The sequence below is a fragment of the Nicotiana attenuata genome, unplaced genomic scaffold (assembly GCF_001879085.1).
Source record: "Nicotiana attenuata strain UT unplaced genomic scaffold, NIATTr2, whole genome shotgun sequence".
Taxonomy (NCBI): domain Eukaryota; kingdom Viridiplantae; phylum Streptophyta; class Magnoliopsida; order Solanales; family Solanaceae; genus Nicotiana; species Nicotiana attenuata.
In genome coordinates, this window is record NW_017673417.1 from 108,409 (window position 1) to 125,672 (window position 17,264).

At 37.1% G+C, this 17,264-nt stretch overlaps 2 protein-coding genes across 2 annotated transcripts; one reads left to right on the forward strand and one right to left on the reverse strand.

The window, feature by feature from the left end:
• Positions 1-2,145: 2,145 nt before the first annotated feature.
• LOC109216332 (RAN GTPase-activating protein 2-like) lies at positions 2,146-5,111 on the forward strand. Its single transcript, XM_019380474.1, has 2 exons — positions 2,146-2,325; positions 3,131-5,111. Exon 2 carries the CDS (start codon positions 3,142-3,144, stop codon positions 4,801-4,803), a length of 1,662 nt encoding a protein of 553 aa, XP_019236019.1. The 5' UTR covers positions 2,146-2,325; positions 3,131-3,141; the 3' UTR covers positions 4,804-5,111.
• Positions 5,112-5,554: 443 nt separating this feature from the next.
• On the reverse strand, positions 5,555-16,838 carry LOC109216330 (probable ATP-dependent DNA helicase CHR12). The gene is made up of 12 exons (XM_019380473.1): positions 16,388-16,838; positions 15,037-15,193; positions 14,131-14,195; positions 11,383-11,571; positions 10,887-11,036; positions 10,307-10,696; positions 9,104-9,363; positions 8,727-8,945; positions 8,201-8,408; positions 7,930-8,083; positions 6,877-7,482; positions 5,555-6,552 (listed from the first exon to the last, which is right to left on the reverse strand). The coding sequence occupies exons 1-12, from the start codon at positions 16,676-16,678 to the stop codon at positions 5,909-5,911; spliced, it is 3,333 nt and encodes a 1,110-aa protein (XP_019236018.1). The 5' UTR covers positions 16,679-16,838; the 3' UTR covers positions 5,555-5,908.
• Positions 16,839-17,264: the final 426 nt, after the last annotated feature.

The window sequence follows — 17,264 nt, forward strand, 5'->3', positions numbered from 1 at the left end:
GGCTCATACCTGAAACTACACGTGCCGGTGTAGGGGTGGATCGTGGTTATTCCCCTTAATTGGGATGAACTTGGTAATATTTGTAAATTGGTAACGCCAACACACACGGCATATGTGGGAAGGCAGCTTAGCCGATCGGGTCGTGATCGAACGCCATGCCGCACACATGGTGGCATTGTGCTGGGAATCAAAAACTAAAAATTCAAAACTGGAAAATGTGATTGTGGTACATGTCTCCAAAGGGACGACCTAGCCGATCGTGACGTGATCGGACTCCGTGCTAACAAAGACGGTGGTATAACTCATATCGGTGTTAATGATCTCCCAACCAAAAATTATATATTATTTTCGTAAACTAGAAGACTTATATGTTTCAAACTGGATGCTTGTATGTTGTAGGTTTTGGCTTACTGTTTCATGGTTTCTTGCTTGTATGGTTATTCTATTCTGAAAGAGGACTTTTAGCTTACATACTAGTGATATTCGACGGCACTAATGTCCCTTTTGCCGGGGGCACTACATCTTTAAATGGATGTAGGTGGTTCCATAGCAGGCAGTGTTAGTCGCAGCAAGTGGCGTATCCTCCTTTCAGCCGATTTGGTGAGCCCCACTTCATTCCGGGGTCCTGTATCATCTGTTCATCATGTACTTGTATATCGAGGTATAGCCGGAGCCTTGTTGCCGGCATTTTCATATTTCTCTTCAGCTGTATTTAGAGGCTTCGTAGACAGGTTGTGGGTGGTGTCGGGTATTGAAAATTTGAACTAGAAATATTGATATTTGGCAAAGTTGTATAAAACTTCTAATATTTTGAAAATTACGAACGAAGTTGCTAATGGAAAGGAAATAGAAGTCGTTAATGATATATTTATAGAATTTGATTAATGGTATACATTTCCTTTTTATTCAAAGACGAATTTGGGTAGTATGAAACCTAACAGGCTTGCTCAGCCGGGTTTACTCGGTTGAGCGCCGGTCGCGCTCCTCGGATTTTGGGGCGTGACACCTCCTTTACTTCTTCTAGTTACTGATGTATAGAAACAGTTATACAAATTCTTAGAAGCTTGTGACTTATGATGTTCCGGTCTTGGGAAAATTTTGTGTATATTCGAGAGCTGGTTATTGTACATGTTGGATGGCATTTATATCAGTTATTTAATTGTCTGTTGCAGTTAGTTGTTAAATTTATGCTTTCATTTTTATTATTACGCAAGTGTTAGGCTTATTCAGTCGTAGAGATTAGATGTCCGTTACGACACATCACGGAGGGAGGATTTGGATCGTGACAATTAGCATACGTCAATCTTCATAATGACCTTTAAATACTTTGAAATATTTTGGGGTGTTACAATGATAGTGCACTTCTGATGGCCAAAAGAACTTTCAGAGCATTGGTCGTGATTAGGGTGTCAAATGGGCAGGTTGCTCATTTAAGATATTTTATCAAAAGTTACTCATGAAGCAATTTGGTCTAAAGTTAGCCCAACTTCAAATGGGTTAAGATAAATTGCGTCAAGATAGACTGAGTTCAACAAATGGGCGGGTCACTGAGCAATCCAACCTTGGACATGTTAGCGAATTAAATAGGTTTGGGCTCAAATTGTCATCCCTAGCTGTGCCCGTGTATTGTGAATTTCTTTAATTGTTAATTAATGTGGAGAAGATGAGATTGGATTTCAAACATTGTGTGTAGGTAGGAGAAATTAATTACAAAACAATTATTAATTTCAAAAGAGAACTTAACCATTAGAAAGTTGCTCCTCCTCCTTTTCTCCATGACCTTTTTTATTGTCTTCTCAACTCTTTATGTCTGCAAATCTTATGAAATCTCAAATAAAGAAGAAATACTTTATTAAATTAATTTAATTAAAGTCACTAATAAAAATAATTATAATTGTTTCAAAAATAATTTTACTTGTATTTTAATTGTAAAGATGTCCTTTTGTAATTTGTCATTTAAAGATACTTTTTAAAAAATAATTGTTCAAACACAAATTAAAATACCTTGTCATATAAATGCTTCTCACGTCCTTGTCTAAATACAAATTATTACAAATTAAAATATTTCGAAAAACATTAAAAAAAATTATTTTTTTTAAAGTTTGGCCAAACATCAATTATCACCCTATCCTTCAGCGCCCAAACAGCATTTTCCACAAGCAAATTATTACTTATTACAAAAAGAAACAAAGAGAACAGAATAAAACCCTGTTCCCACACACACATTGGTCTCACTCCCCTAAATTTCTTCAGTTCCTCTGCAGTTCCCGTCACACCCTCTTCGCCGGCGCGTTCAATTCACGCCTTCTCTCTCGTAGTTCCCCGGTAAGTCAGAACATAAACTCACACAAAAGAGAAACACAAAAGGGCAAAAAGTTTTTTGTTTTTTCTCTCATTCCTAGGGTTTCTGCACATATGCTTTACATGTATCTACTTTTTTTTCTTCTGTTCATTACTTAAGCTCATGTTTTTTCATAGATCTATGTTGGGTTTTAAATTTATATTTTTGAATGTGCTTCCATGTGTGGTTTATTGTAGTTCTTACATGTTATTAGTTTTACCGTGGAAAGCTACATCTGCAATTGATGGCTATAAAGATTTTCTATGGTGTTGTTTGTTTTGTAGGGGGGGAAATAAGGATTTTGTTTAGTACTACAAGTTTGTAGTTGTGTAGCATCGTTATATCCAAGAAAGTGTTTTTAGTGTGGTTATATTGAATGCACCTGGAGAATGTAATAGTTTTTGTTTTGAATGTTATTACATTGTTGAATATGTAACTTAATCTCATTTTGCTTGATGGATGACTGTGGATTATTGGATTCAGTATTATAAACAACATCATCATAATTTTGGCTTATAATATATCCCGTTTCCTATGAGGAAGAATTTGAACTCTTGAACTTTTGTTTATGTTGTTGATGATTTATACTAGTTTGTATTATGTGGAGTAGGTAGGCAAAAACTTGTTCTTGGCCTGTTACTTTGTTTTGATTGTTGTGTCTCTTAACTGCAAGAGATAATTTTTGAGTCTTGTAGTAGTTAGTATTTCTTGAAAGATAATGACATTATTTTTATATAGAAACTAAGGCATGCTTTCCCGTATATAAACTTATGCTGTCCTTGATTCTAGATTTTCTTCCAATGGATGCCACAACGCCGAATTCTCAGCGCAGACCATTTTCAATTAAGCTGTGGCCTCCAAGTGAGAACACAAGAAGAATGCTGGTGGAAAGAATGACGAATAATCTTTCTAGTCCAACCATTTTCACCCGCAAGTACCGCAGTCTATCCAAGGAAGATGCTGCCAAAAATGCTGAACAAATTGAAGATGCAGCTTTTACCATTGCAAGTCAACATTACGAGAAGGAGCCTGATGGTGATGGGAGTTCTGCTGTGCAGCTTTATGCCAAGGAGTGCAGCAAGCTTATCCTGGAGATTCTAAAAAAGAGCCCCAAAACAGAGGAAAAGAAGATTTCAATCTCTGAGGTGGTTCCTGCTGTTCAGCCGAATCTTTTCGATATCTCGAAAGGTCAAAGAGCATTTATTGAAGCTGAAGAGGCTGAAGAACTTTTGAAGCCATTAAAAGAGCCTGGAAACCCTTACAGCAAAATTTGTTTCAGTAATAGAAGTTTCGGTCGAGGCGCAGCATGTGTTGCTGGCCCTATCTTGGCATCCTTGAAGGATCAATTGACGGAAGTTGATTTGTCAGATTTTGTTGCTGGAAGAGTTGAGGCAGAAGCACTTGATGTCATGAATATATTCTCAGAAGCTCTAGAAGGTTCTAACTTGAAGTTTCTGAATCTCTCTGACAATGCTCTGGGTGAGAAGGGAGTTAGAGCATTTGGAAAGCTCCTTCAGTCTCAAACCAACTTGGAGGAACTATTTTTTATCAACGATGGGATCTCACAGGAAGCTGCAAGGGCTGTTAGCGAGCTAGTTCCTTCCACCGAGAAGCTTAAGGTTCTTCATTTTCATAATAATATGACAGGTGATGAAGGGGCTGTTGCCATTGCTGAAATTGTGAAGCGCTCTCCTTTATTGGAAGATTTCAGGTGCTCTTCTACAAGGGTAGGCTCTGAAGGAGGGAGTGCCTTGTGTGAAGCACTTGGGATGTGCTCCCATTTGAAGAAGCTTGATTTGCGGGACAATATGTTTGGTCCAGAAGCTGGTCTTGTGCTAAGTAAGGCACTCAGCAAACATGAAAATCTTACAGAAGTTTACCTGAGCTACCTTAATTTAGAGGATGAAGGAGCAATTGCAATAGCTAATGCACTCAAAGATTCAGCCCCTTCACTTGGTGTCTTGGAGATGGCAGGTAATGATATAACTGAGGAAGCTGCTCCAGCAATAGCTTCTTGTATAGCTGCGAAGCAGTTTCTTTCAAAGCTAAGCTTGGGTGAGAATGAACTTATGGATGAAGGTGCAATTCAGATTGCTAAGGCTCTCCGAGGACTCAACCATTTGAAGGAAGTTGATATGAACACGAACGCACTAAGAAGGGCTGGGGCTAGAGTGCTGGCTCGAACCGTGCTGCACAAAGATGACTTTAAATTACTAAATGTTAATGGGAATTTCATCTCAGAAGAAGGCGTTGATGAGTTGAAAGACATCTTTAAGAAATCTCCTGAACTGCTTGCATCCTTGGAGGATAATGACCCAGTGGGAGAAGATGACGATGATGAGGAAGAGGAGAAGGAATCCGGAGATGAAGGCAAAGACGGTGAGGATGAACTGGAATCAAAACTCAAAAACCTGGACGTCAAGGGAGATGAGGAGAGTCTTGACGCACCAGATAGCAATTAGAATTCGGTATTTGTTGACTTCTGCATGTTGCAGTTTTGGTTTTGCCATCTTTTGTTTATGCCAAGCTGGCCATATTATGTTCCTCCAGCAGGTGCTAACATATAATTCCATCAGTCATTTAAATTTGGTGGGATGAACTGTTGCTTTATTGGTCAACTTAGGTCTAGCTAAATTATGTAGGCTACCGGAGAAAACAATTATTTATGTTGAACTTTTTGGGGTTATGTAGACTGATGATCTCACCCTTTTTTATTCCTGTATTGCATTTGACTTATTTGATTTTATTGACGAACTGAATACGTGTGCTAGTTTTCCTCCCTTATGAGTTATGATTTTATCAGACAAGCAAGCACGTTATTGCTGGAGAGTGTAGGTTGCGGGTGACATTTTTCAAAAGCTACTTTCATTTGAATTTTGGCAAGTACTAAATTTTCCTAAACCACGCTTATTTTCATTGTTTAATTCTGATTGTTATTCTTCCCTTTTGTAGACAAGGAATTGTGTCAGAAGTAAAGTTACCGTTAGTCAACCTAAAAAGAAAAAAATTTGTGTTGGAAGCAATCCCAGCTTCCCCCTGAATTAAATTGGTGAAAGTGAGGTGTATCCACATTCTCACTGAAGTTCTACAAGTGTTATTGAAAGCCTTAGATTTTGCCCAAAGACCAATCAAAAGATCATATTTCGACCGTCTCATGCTCCTTGCTGTATTCAATTGGTAGGCACTACAATGCCATGCACCGGATTCTGGTCCTTCCAAAATGTAAACTAGATCGTAACATCAACTTGAAAATATACTGTACATCGTTGCCAAGTGCTGAAACTTGATCCAGCAGCAACTCCAAACAAGAATAATTCGGAATTGTGGCAAAAAGGATAATGGTACACCAGTTGATGTCTCCAATTTTCTCACTACTGCACAATCAACTAATAGTGAATAATAAGCTAAGAACAATGAGCTGCTAATTTACATGCAAGACACCGGACAACTTAACCCATAGTTAGCTCTGAAATGCCTGTAGCCAATTCTGTTGTCTTTCGGAGTGTCCCCTACGTCCCCCAATGGCTTCACTGGCAAAAATAATTCCTAATTTTTAAAGGGGCAATCTCAAGATACTAAGCTTGATCTCTTCCTCTTGTGTGCTTTCCACGATAATCCGTCCAAACTGCCACCAGTCAAGTCGTGATAATTGTTTCTCATGGAACTAGCACTCTCGGATTTGAACCTTTTAGGAGTTGTTCCAAAGGTATCTTCACTTGTTGCCTCGCCCACAGACGCAGTTTCAGTCTTCAAGTCCTGTTCTTTCTTCTCCACTTCAGCATTGTCACTCGGCAATTCACCATTTGAGACTGAGTGATGGTCCCTGTTCCTACCTTTACCTGACTGCTTAAAGAAATCATCTCCATTCTCCACAGCCTTCATCCACTGTAAGTCACTTAAAGTATCCGCATAAACCACTTCTTTTCTACGCCGCTTTCCAGTAAGATTAGCACTTTCATAAAGAAACCCTTTTCCCCTTTCCTTAGCCTCAGGTGTAGCATACGCCCAATCCGGCACCTCGTGATCTTCCATGAGACGAGATCTGTAACGTTCTTTTTGCCTTCTCTCCTCATCCATTTTCTCAAACAGCCAAAACTCCTCATCAGAGCGGGCTGCAAGGCGATTAATCTCTCTTTCGCTTGGCACATCTGTTCCAAGGGTGCTTGTACCTTTACGCATGATCTCTTCCAACATCTCCCTCCTCTCTTGAGCTGCATGAAGAACAAAGACAGTAGTCAGAATGGATTATGAAGAGGATCAAGAAGCAAGACCATGAATAAAAGCTTCAGTCAGCATTCCTGAGACTAACATGTTGAAAGTACACAGGCGATTCTTGGTAAAAGCACACTTATTGCAAGTAAACTAAAGTATTAGTACAATTTTCAAAATCTAGTTTCCATACTTCTACAGAAAAGAAAATGCAATTTCTTCTTATAATTCAACCTGATTTGCTTCTTCCCTATAAGAAAAGTAAAGAAGGCAGGGGCTTGGGGTGTGAAGGGTTCTCCAAAACTACATCTGTGTACAAGACAAACCTGTAGATGTTGTATTGAACAATCCAGCCTGGATGACCTTAGCATCAATGCCCATCTTCTGTTTTGCACGTTCCAATATGACCTCTTCAATTGATCCTACACTGATTAACACAAAAACCCTAACTTCTTTCTTTTGCCCAATCCGATGTGCCCTATCTTCTGCTTGCTGGTCCATTTGAGGGTTCCAGTCACTGTCAAAAATTATCACAGTATCTGCTGTTTGCAAATTCAGACCGAGTCCTCCGGCACGAGTACTCAAAAGAAACATAAAGTAAGGAGAATCAGGAGCATTAAATTGCTTTAGCAAAGTCCCCCTTTCCTCTGTTTTGGTTGAGCCATCAAGTCTAAGATACTTAAAGTCATGAAGCTGCAGATAGACCTCAAGAATGTCCATGAGGCGGGTCATTTGTGAGAAGAGGAGTACCCGGTGCCCTGCTCTGCGGAGTTTGGGTAGTAAACGATCGAGAAGCTCAAATTTTCCAGATGCTCTGACTATCTCCTCCTTCCGATAATACGCAGAAGTATCACCCACGAATAGATATGGGTGATTACAACATTTTCTTAGCTGCATGGTGAGATTCTGTAGGCTCTTAGACCTCCCAGTACCTGCGAAGTCACATTGCCAGCAAATTTATTCTATTTGGCTACAGATTAATTATAGCCTCACCAATAATTTTACTAAAGCAATATCCTACCAATAATTTTAGAGTCTAGTCATTAATGAAAATTATCAGAACCTATAGTTTGCTGCTTTTGCAAAAAGTTCTCTCAGGGGAACAAAAAAAGGGGAAAAAATAACACAAGAGCACAAGAGCTGTATAAGGCATCATTAAGGATGTTGATTTCAGAGCAATGGATCTGTAGAGGCCCAAGGGAGATAGAGGAAGAGAGGGAAAGAGGGAGTATTCAAAGCACAGTTGTTTTCCCTCCCCTCTCCATGAATTCATATCCCATCCCACCCAAAGCCAAAAAAAAAAAACAATCTTTAAATTCAACCATGTCTAGAAGGAACGGATTAAAGGCAATACTTTCTGGACGGCAGCTACTACTCACCAGAATCCAATCCAACCCTCCCGACATCCGTGACCTGCTGGTAGTATACTTTCTGCCATGCAGACATATCACATTTAAGAACAACTTGTGTTTTCCCAGGAAGAAATTTCTCCACTTCATCTTTCTTCCTCCTCAAAATAAACGGCCTTATTACCTAAAAGTAGTCAAAAGCATTAGATCAAGAAAGAATAAAGTGCATCTGAAACGGTGCAATAAATTCTAAATAGGCAGGAAAGAAGTGTATATCAGCGAATAATGAACCAAGACGTACATGGTGCAACCGGCGAATAACCAATAACTCCTCTTCATCAGTTAGAGAGACGTCGCACTTATCAGCAAAGGGGGCATTAAACCACTCCTCGAAATTCTCCACTGAATTAAAGATGTTCGGAAGAAGAAAATTGAGAAGAGACCACAACTCCTGTAAGCTGTTTTGGATCGGGGTACCAGTCAACAGAAGTCTCCGACGAATCCGATAGCTGCAAATATTACACACCTTAATTATAGGAACGCTTCCCATATCTGAAGTTTTATCCTTAAAAATTGAACTGCCAAGAAAAATGACTTCCCGATTTTTGGCATATCCCCATAATTGTTTTTTAAGATAAAACTCATTTGATTGTGTGCCAGTGCATCAGATTACACCTTTATCAGCAAAGGTGAGTGCTAAAATTTAACTGAGAGGAGCAAATCCATAACTCATAAATAAGAAGATTATCATACGCTCTTATTCCTACCCCTTTTTGGTTAACATTCTTATACACTAGCAACTTAACAAAAAACTACATTTCACATACCCTGACACGAGAGTCCGTGCAAGAGCACATTCGTGATTTTTCAATCGGTGCCCTTCGTCAATAATCAGATAGTGCCAATGAATTTTTTTCAGAAATGCTTTGTCTCTCATAATAAGATCATAATGCGTGATCAGCACACTGAACCTCCCCTCTCCAGTTAACTCCTCCCTCAGTGCCTTCCTTTCTTCCAGACGACCATCATAAAGAACAGCATCAATGCTGCAAGCGAAAAAAATCCCATGAAATGTGATGCACAGTGCACCTTTAAACAGACAAAATCCATGTGTGTTCCCATGTTCCCTGCATGAGAGAGAGAGAGAGAGAGAGAGAGAGAGAGAGAGAGAGAGAGAGAGAGAGAGAGAGAGAGGTGTGCATACCTGGGAGCCCATGTAGAGAATTCAGTAATCCAATTAGGTAGTACAGCTTTTGGAGCCACAATCAAGTAGGGACCAGTTACACCCTTGTTTTCAATAAGATAAGCAATTAAAGAAATTGTCTGGATCGTTTTGCCGAGACCCATTTCATCCGCTAAAATTCCATTTAAATTGTTATTAAACAAAGACAACATCCACTGGAGTCCCTCCAGCTGGTATGGTCTTAATTCTCCACCCTGAAGCATAGCTGGTTGCTCCGTAACCTACAAATATGAATACTGCATTAGATTTGCAAAGCACTAACACAAAACAAAGGATGGAAATACTAATAAGATTTCAGTTGTAAAAGGGAAAACAGCTATATTGCAATCGTCATGGAGTTAGTCATAAACTGTAAGATCCTTGTACATCAGCATGAAGCCATTCGGCTGAGATTAGAAAGACGTAACATGATATTTTGGGACTGGAGAATAGAAATCAAAATTGGATGTGGTATAAAATTAGTACAGATTCTTGGCTTCTTACGACTTAAAAGAAAATATATCATAGAACCTGAATGGTGAAGCTGGGCTGGAGGCAAAACAGGACAATGACACCAACACAAAGTGCATAACTAAAAAGAGGTAACACATTCTATGGTTTAGTTAGCTCAGTTCCACGACATAAAGTAGTGGAGCTTAAAAAGAGTCTCGCAACAACATATCCGAATAGTCATTCAATTCAGATAATTTGGCAACATGCTAGGTCTTATATTTCCATCAAACAAGGAAGTAAGAATAGAAACTTAAGGAGCGAATCAGCTTAACCACATATTCACGTTATAGAATACAACTGATCAGAATCTAAATACTTGCACTGAATTAAAATTCATGATTAGATTAAAGATAGATTTTCTTTTGTAATAACGAAACACCAGTCATGAGTAACAAAACGCTGACGAGATCATCTGAAATAATCAACAGCAATAGTTTCTGAACATGGAAACCCTGCTATGAAATGAGAAGACACTCAGTCACAACCAATATGAAACTCAAGCACATTGACCAAAGAACTAGAAGAAAGGATGAGATTCTAAATCTAGAAAACCTCTCGAAGGTTCAATTTTTGCTACCAAACATCCATTCAATATCTGAAACTTAGGCACAACTTCCAACAAGACTCCCTGGAATATTTAAAGTAAAGATAACAGAGAAGATGTCCCTTTACCTTCTCCTGGATTGAATGTACAGCTGAATTGTACTTCCTCTGACCTTCAAGTAAGTCACTAGTCTTTACATCACGCGTGGGCTCATCATCAAGAACATTCTCTTCTTCCTCAGGAAGTGACTGCCCAGGAGTTCCAGTCTTAGAAGGGGCCATTTCAGCATCTGAGCCTTCCATAGGTTCAATACCATCATGATCAGCATCTTTTTGCCGTTGAACAGCAGCTCCCAGACGACCAAGGAGCTCATTTGTTTTTCCTAGAAGCATTGTTAATCTTTCATTCTTGCTTTCCTCCACCATCTTCATGTAAGCTTCTTGATCATCAGCTTTCAGAGCTTGTAACCTCAGTTTCTCAGCACGAGTAGCCCGTTGCCTTTGCCTTCCATGCCAAGCCTATGAAACAGAGATTGCTTCATTTAGCCAAGATAAAATCCGCCACATTCTAAGAATATAACAGGTGAAGACTGCATCCGCTCTCTAGGTCACAACTCAATTTTGGTTCATAGTATTTTCAATTATGCACATGGAGTTGAATAAATGAATAGACAGTAGAATAAATAGGAGAAAGTAAACAATATCATGCCTGAACACCATCATTCCTTTGCTTCCGCCGTTTCTGAACAGCCTGTACTTGTAATTGGAGTTCACGTGCTGCATTGAGTATATCCGCAAAGAACTTTCTTTTCGTAGTTTCCACACGGTTTCTCTCCTCTTCTTCTAATCTTGACAACCTCTGCAAAAATTTTATTGTTGTTACCAACAGGCTTCTGACATCAAATTCTGTAAAATTAGTATATAAAAGCTTCCTATCATGGAGTCACAAGAATTAAAGACAGTGGACTGATTCTTAAAATCCCAAATTCTCAGCGTAGCTCTATTCTCAGCTTTACCAATAGATAGCAGATATGACTAAAACTATCTGTACTTTCCTATATCAAGACCAAACCCCAATCTTTGAAATTGGGAGGGAAAAAAACATCTAAAGCCTTTGAGCTTGAAAACATTAACTTGAGTCTTGACAACTGTCGCTATCACATATATGACACAATTGACAAGCTCCAAGGCATATATCACTTTACCTGCGCATCACGCTTCTTCCTCAAAGGATCATCAGATTCGACAGCAAAGGCATCTCCTATACCATATAAAGGGCGTCGCAACCGCGTCATCCCCCAGTCAAACAATTGCTTGTCAGGATTAGCGCAATGCAGGCGAAGCCAGTATTCAGAACTCAGTTCAGACCGAACTTTGCATTGTAAATCTGCTAACTGCAAAGTAGAAATAACAATGATAAGTAAAACCATTGGCAACCACCTACACCACTTCTACAGCCAAAAAATAGAAGCTCAAATAGGTGGTTAGTCTGTCCACTAGCGCATATGATGCAGAAAACAAAGAATTCCTCCCAGGTTAAGTATAATGGAGATGGATTAGTTTCACAATTTGCTGAGCTAGAGATGCTTGGGAGTATGGCAGGTACTAATGGGGATTAGGGCAATGAAGCACATGAATTAAATTCTGAACTGGGAACCACTTCTGTATCAAAAGAAAAAAGTCATATTGTTTTCTGGGAGACAAGTTATTCTTATTTTAGGATATCCAAACTTCGAGTCTATTGGATAATTATGGGACAAAAGGCAATTATAAAAGGAAGATTTGGGACTATTATTATCATAATAACAAACTTTGTTGCTTAAGCTTAATATTTTCATAAATTCCTATTGCGTTTAATGTTTCAAAAACATTTTATCATTATATTGATAGGTTTGAGTAGCATTTGTATATTTGCTTCTTACTTTGGTTTTGAATAGACATCAATGCTTCTGGAAAAATTCATAAGATTGTAGAACATGATGAAATATATAAAAAAATGTGGACATAATATTGCCCCCCAAAATTTGTGTATCATATCCCCATAATCAAAATTTATGTATCTTCATATTGTACTCATAGGTCATGCAAAGTATAACACTCGGATCCGTACCCATGCTACATAAGATAAGGGCTTTACTACAGAAAATCGTAATACTAGTGTTTCACCGTCGACATAGTTCCAGTAAGTCATAGTTAGAAGCATACCTTTATGGTTTTTAAAAACTAGCCTTAGGGTACGCGCTTTGCGCATGCACCTTTATCTCAATAAATACACTTTTATAAAAACTATACAAATAATATCAAACAATAATGTTTGACTTATAAAATACAAATCAAATAAATATAAGTTCATAAAAAGAAAAACGAATATTGATCTAATTTAGTAGCTCAATGAAGAAAGAAATCATATGCGTAAAAGTCCGCATATGTCTTATTATAATGTATGAGGACTTCGATAATTAACGTTACTTCATGACCTAATACGCAAATAAACAAATAACATAAAATACTTTTATTAGCAAAAAAATTCAAATAAAATATATTAGAGGTTGGTGCTGTAGCTCGTGGAAGAAGTTTGATAATTGACTATGTAAAGTTCAAAATGACTAATATTGACTTACTATTTTACAACAAATAACTTGATATATAAAAATACAAGGAGTGGTCACTTGTTGGAATAAATACAAAATAATAATGATAATAATAATAACTAATGATTATGCGTTAGTATATTTTGTCTTTTACTACTTCATTCTTATTGCTTCAAGTTTGTATTTTTATCATTTTGACTCTTAATATCATACTATAATGAATGTTGCTCTATTTTCTGATGTCTTTCACCGCTAATGCTTTTCTTATCACACAACTTCATATATCCTAAGATATTTGTCAGCATAAAAATAATTTACCCGTAAGGCAAATTAAAAAAATAATCAAATTAGATTCTTTATTTTTTGCTGATTAAATTCTTTATATTAGGTCATCGGTTATTTTAAATATTTAAATATTATTACAATTTTATCCGCTAAGAATTATATTTTTAAAACATAATAAAAATTAATATGATATTTCACTTTTGAATATTTATATTTGTAGAATCATTAGTGACATTGACTTTTGTCGGCCACTTTCTACTTTTCTTCATATCTCAATTCTCTACCTCTCTTTTCTTTGTATTCTTAAACTTTTGTTGGTATTTGATCTGATTATTAATCATTGTACTTTCTAACTATTATTATTATTAAAAGAAATTAGGAAGAAAGAATAAAATAACATGCACAAACCTAACGTCTACACGCTCAAGTTATTTCATGGCTACAACTTGTCTGGTTTCCTTATTTGTCTTATTATAATTGTTGTACCAAATTCCTAGCAAATAATAAGTTTCAACTATTATGTACTCCGTAATACATATCATATATTTTACGTATTGATAAAATTGTATTCTATTAATTTAGGACCAGAAATTGTAGCTATATAAAGTCTAGGGTAAATTAACTTCCTAAATATTAGGGATTTTTATATATCTCAAATAAGTAAAGATTTAAGAATCAAAATTTTAGTCGAATTGCAAGTCTAAAATATTAGTAAAATAATTAATTAAATAATAGTTCCTAAAAAATCGAAAAATAACTAAAAGACTATTTTGTCTAGTGTGAACTTTATTTTTAAAGGGTAAGAAAAGGCGAACGATATTTCATTAAGGGCCTTCGTGCTTTTAATATAGTATAGATGTAACACAGAAAGGTCAGAAATACTCCTATTTATTTCACCGTACCTCAAAGCGGGGAGGACATCTTACAATTGATTTGCAAGATAACTGGCATGGTTGAATACAACTTAGACGAAAATGTATATCACAAAAGAAAACCCATATAAACCTTTGCAATGGACAGATCATGAATAGCAGTCATATGTCTTATTAAACAACACCATGCCATATGTTCATTTACCTTTAGTTCATAAAGCTCCAGCAAGCACTTCGATTGCAAGTCCTCACCTCTACTGGTTGGCAAGTCTGGTAATAGATGAAAGTATAAGCTATTTGCCACATGTATAAGAAGGGCTGGCATAAAAGGGCATACAGCATTACTGAATATAAATATATCACAACATGTTGAGTGATTACCCTCTTTAGTGAGCAAGCTAATCTTATTATTCAAGTTCTGTGCTAACAGAACACTTTGGGTTGGGCTCGGGTGGGGGTTACTTATAACTTGACAAAACCAGTAGAGAGGTGCAATGATATAGTAAGAACAAAGAGAGATGATAGTAACATTGAAAGCCAAAATTCAGCAAACAGCTAGACTAGCAAAAACCAAAACCTACATTAAGCCCCAGCACACGCATAACATGCGTCAACAGATTATGCTCAAACTTGATTCTCCATTGTCAAACAGAAAAGATAACGATTCATGCTGTTTTCTCCCAAAAAGAAAAAGGCAAAAGATAATGAGGCTTTGGTATCAGGAGCTGCATGGTTGGGCATGTTCAAAGAGAGCATTTCTAAGAACTAATGAATTGTCCAATATATATAGGCCTTTTTCTCATTCTCTAAATAGATTTACTCGGATGAATACTATGACAAAATCAAATTCATCGAACCACATATCCACTAAGGAGGATACCTACTAAGTATTTCAATAAACCTAATTATGTCACTAGCAAGAGGATTTAGCACCTCAAATTCTATAGCCTCAAAAGTGAAAGGCAAAAACCATTCTAAAAACATATCAACACAACACAAAAAGACTAATGACGCTATGTAAAAATCTCCACATCATGTTCAAAACAGCCCTAAGTATATGCAGAACCATGTCAAACGATTCCACGGTCCATTATTTCTGAGCTACACTTACCTTCAAGTTCAGTTAGGCGATGCTGGATATGGCTTTGAAAACGATCTTCCTTTAACTTTGTCAAACCAGAACCTGATGCACAACTTGACCGTTGCCTCAACAATGAATCCTCAAAATCTGCCATCAGGTCTCCATAACTTCCCATACCTGGACCGTTCTGCATATAAGGAAAAACATATTGGTAGCATTAAAGACTAAACTAAGAAGCATAATATTTGAAAATGACTTCTTTCTTGATCCAACTCAATCATGGTTAAAAAGGGAAGCCCGGTGCACTAAGCTCCCGCTATGCGCGGGGTCCGGGGAAGGGCCGGACCACAAGAACTCATCCTCTAGGAAAAATAAAGATAGCTATCATGGTTCAAATCCCAAATTAAGCAAATAACAAAAGATAGCTTGACTACTCAAATATGCTTCATCAACAACTTCAATTTACACAAAATTAAAGAACTCATCCTCTAGGAAAAAAGTTACTCTTAAAAAAAGATACCTATTTCTTCATGCTTAAACATACAAAAACCACATACCAATCAACACAAACTGCATACCGCTATACTTCACAACTCAATTTGTTAACTTTTACCCAAATGACCTCTACTGAAACCTCTACTAAAACAACAACAGCAACATAGAGTATTTACAAAAGCGAAAAATCTTGGGGAAAAGGATTAACTTTAATAAGAAAAAAAAAGGGTAAATTGAATAGCAAATAATGTATTAAGCCATAGTCTTGTTTTAACTTCTCTATAACCTTGAGAAAAGTATACTATGTAGGCAGTGGCGAAGCCACAACCAATGAAGAGGATTCAATTTAATCCCCTTTGTTGGAAAATTATACTGTGTAAATAGGGCAAAAACAAACTTTTTTCGTATATATAAGAACTTTTGAATCCCCTTGACATAAAGGAAGTTATCATGTAGTGGCAAAGGGAGTTCAAAAATTGTTTTAGATTGCAAGTTCACATTTTTTGAATCCCCTTGCTAAAATTCCCAGCTCCATCACTGCCTCTATGTATTTGCATCTAAACATATAGTTCATTGTTCCTATATGCAGTACATCTAAAAGTATAGAATACATATACATTATATGTATATATGTGTGTACAACATAAGTATGTGCGGTTCTAATGCACATATGAATGTATATGAAAAGCAAATAATGTATCAAGCCCTAGTATTTTTTTTTCCCTCTAAAACTGAGAAGATCATATACTCAGTGCCTATATGTATCAACATCTATCACATAAAAGTATAGCGAAATGTAACTGTATTCTAGCACAATTACCATAATGCGAAATATTCGGGAAAAAGACAGACAGATTAATCTCAATAAGAATTTCTAACTACTCACTCGCATAGACACACTATCGCGGCTGTCCACGTCAGCAGCGGCGGAGGGATCATCGTCACCGACATCTATATCATCAGCGCCGCCGTGGTAAATTGAAGAGACGGCATCGAAGACGTCAGGAGGTATCGGGAGATTGCGTGAGAGGAAATTGAGAGCGCAAATCAACGTCTTCGTTTTCTCTAACTGCTCCTCCTGAGATTCATCAACGGCGATTGGAGAACCTCTAATTCCTCCAATTCCTCCGCCATCATCGGCGGCAGCGGAGGTGGTCTCTACTACCTGAGCCACCATGGCTGGCTCCAGTGAGGCTTAACAACTGCGCGCGAAGAGGACTGTTTTTGTATTTAATTTTTTGCGATTTTGAATTTTTGTTAAAAGTTCTTAAAACTATAAAACGAAAAACTTAAAACGAGCCTTTTCTCTCCTCCTTATCTCTCTTTCTCCCAAACCCTTTCTATTCGACTCGGTTTGGGCTTCTCGTTTTGTTAATCGATCAGGTATTAAATTTACTGAAAACCCCCTGTCCAATTTTTATTGACGGTGAGCTCCTTTGTTACGTAATGACTATATTACCCCTCCTTAATTTTGGTTTGTATTACTATTATTTCCTTTCATTTTTCCTGAAAAGAAAATCATATATTCAGCGCTGATTACTTGTTTTATTGATTCAAGGTAAATTTTTGTAATCATCAATTACCTATATCTGAATATTTATTTAGGTGAAAATAATATATCCTTACGGGAACATTCCATAAAATTGAAATGATGTGGAGAATCTACGTGAAAATAATATAATGTCTTTTACAAACTTGATTTAATTGCATTCCATAAAATATGAGTAACTTTTTTACGGATTTAATTAAATTGCACTCCGTAA

Bases quoted from the DNA above. Each gene is read 5' to 3' on its own strand.
- LOC109216332 (XM_019380474.1), top strand. From the start codon at position 3,142: ATGGATGCCACAACGCCGAATTCTCAGCGCAGACCATTTTCAATTAAG.
- LOC109216330 (XM_019380473.1), bottom strand. From the start codon at position 16,678: ATGGTGGCTCAGGTAGTAGAGACCACCTCCGCTGCCGCCGATGATGGC. The intron at 8,946-9,103 runs GTATGCACACCT...TTTCGCTTGCAG, and splicing joins TTCTCTACATGGGCTCCCAG to CATTGATGCTGTTCTTTATG. The intron at 7,483-7,929 runs GTGAGTAGTAGC...GTGACTTCGCAG, and splicing joins GAGGGTTGGATTGGATTCTG to GTACTGGGAGGTCTAAGAGC.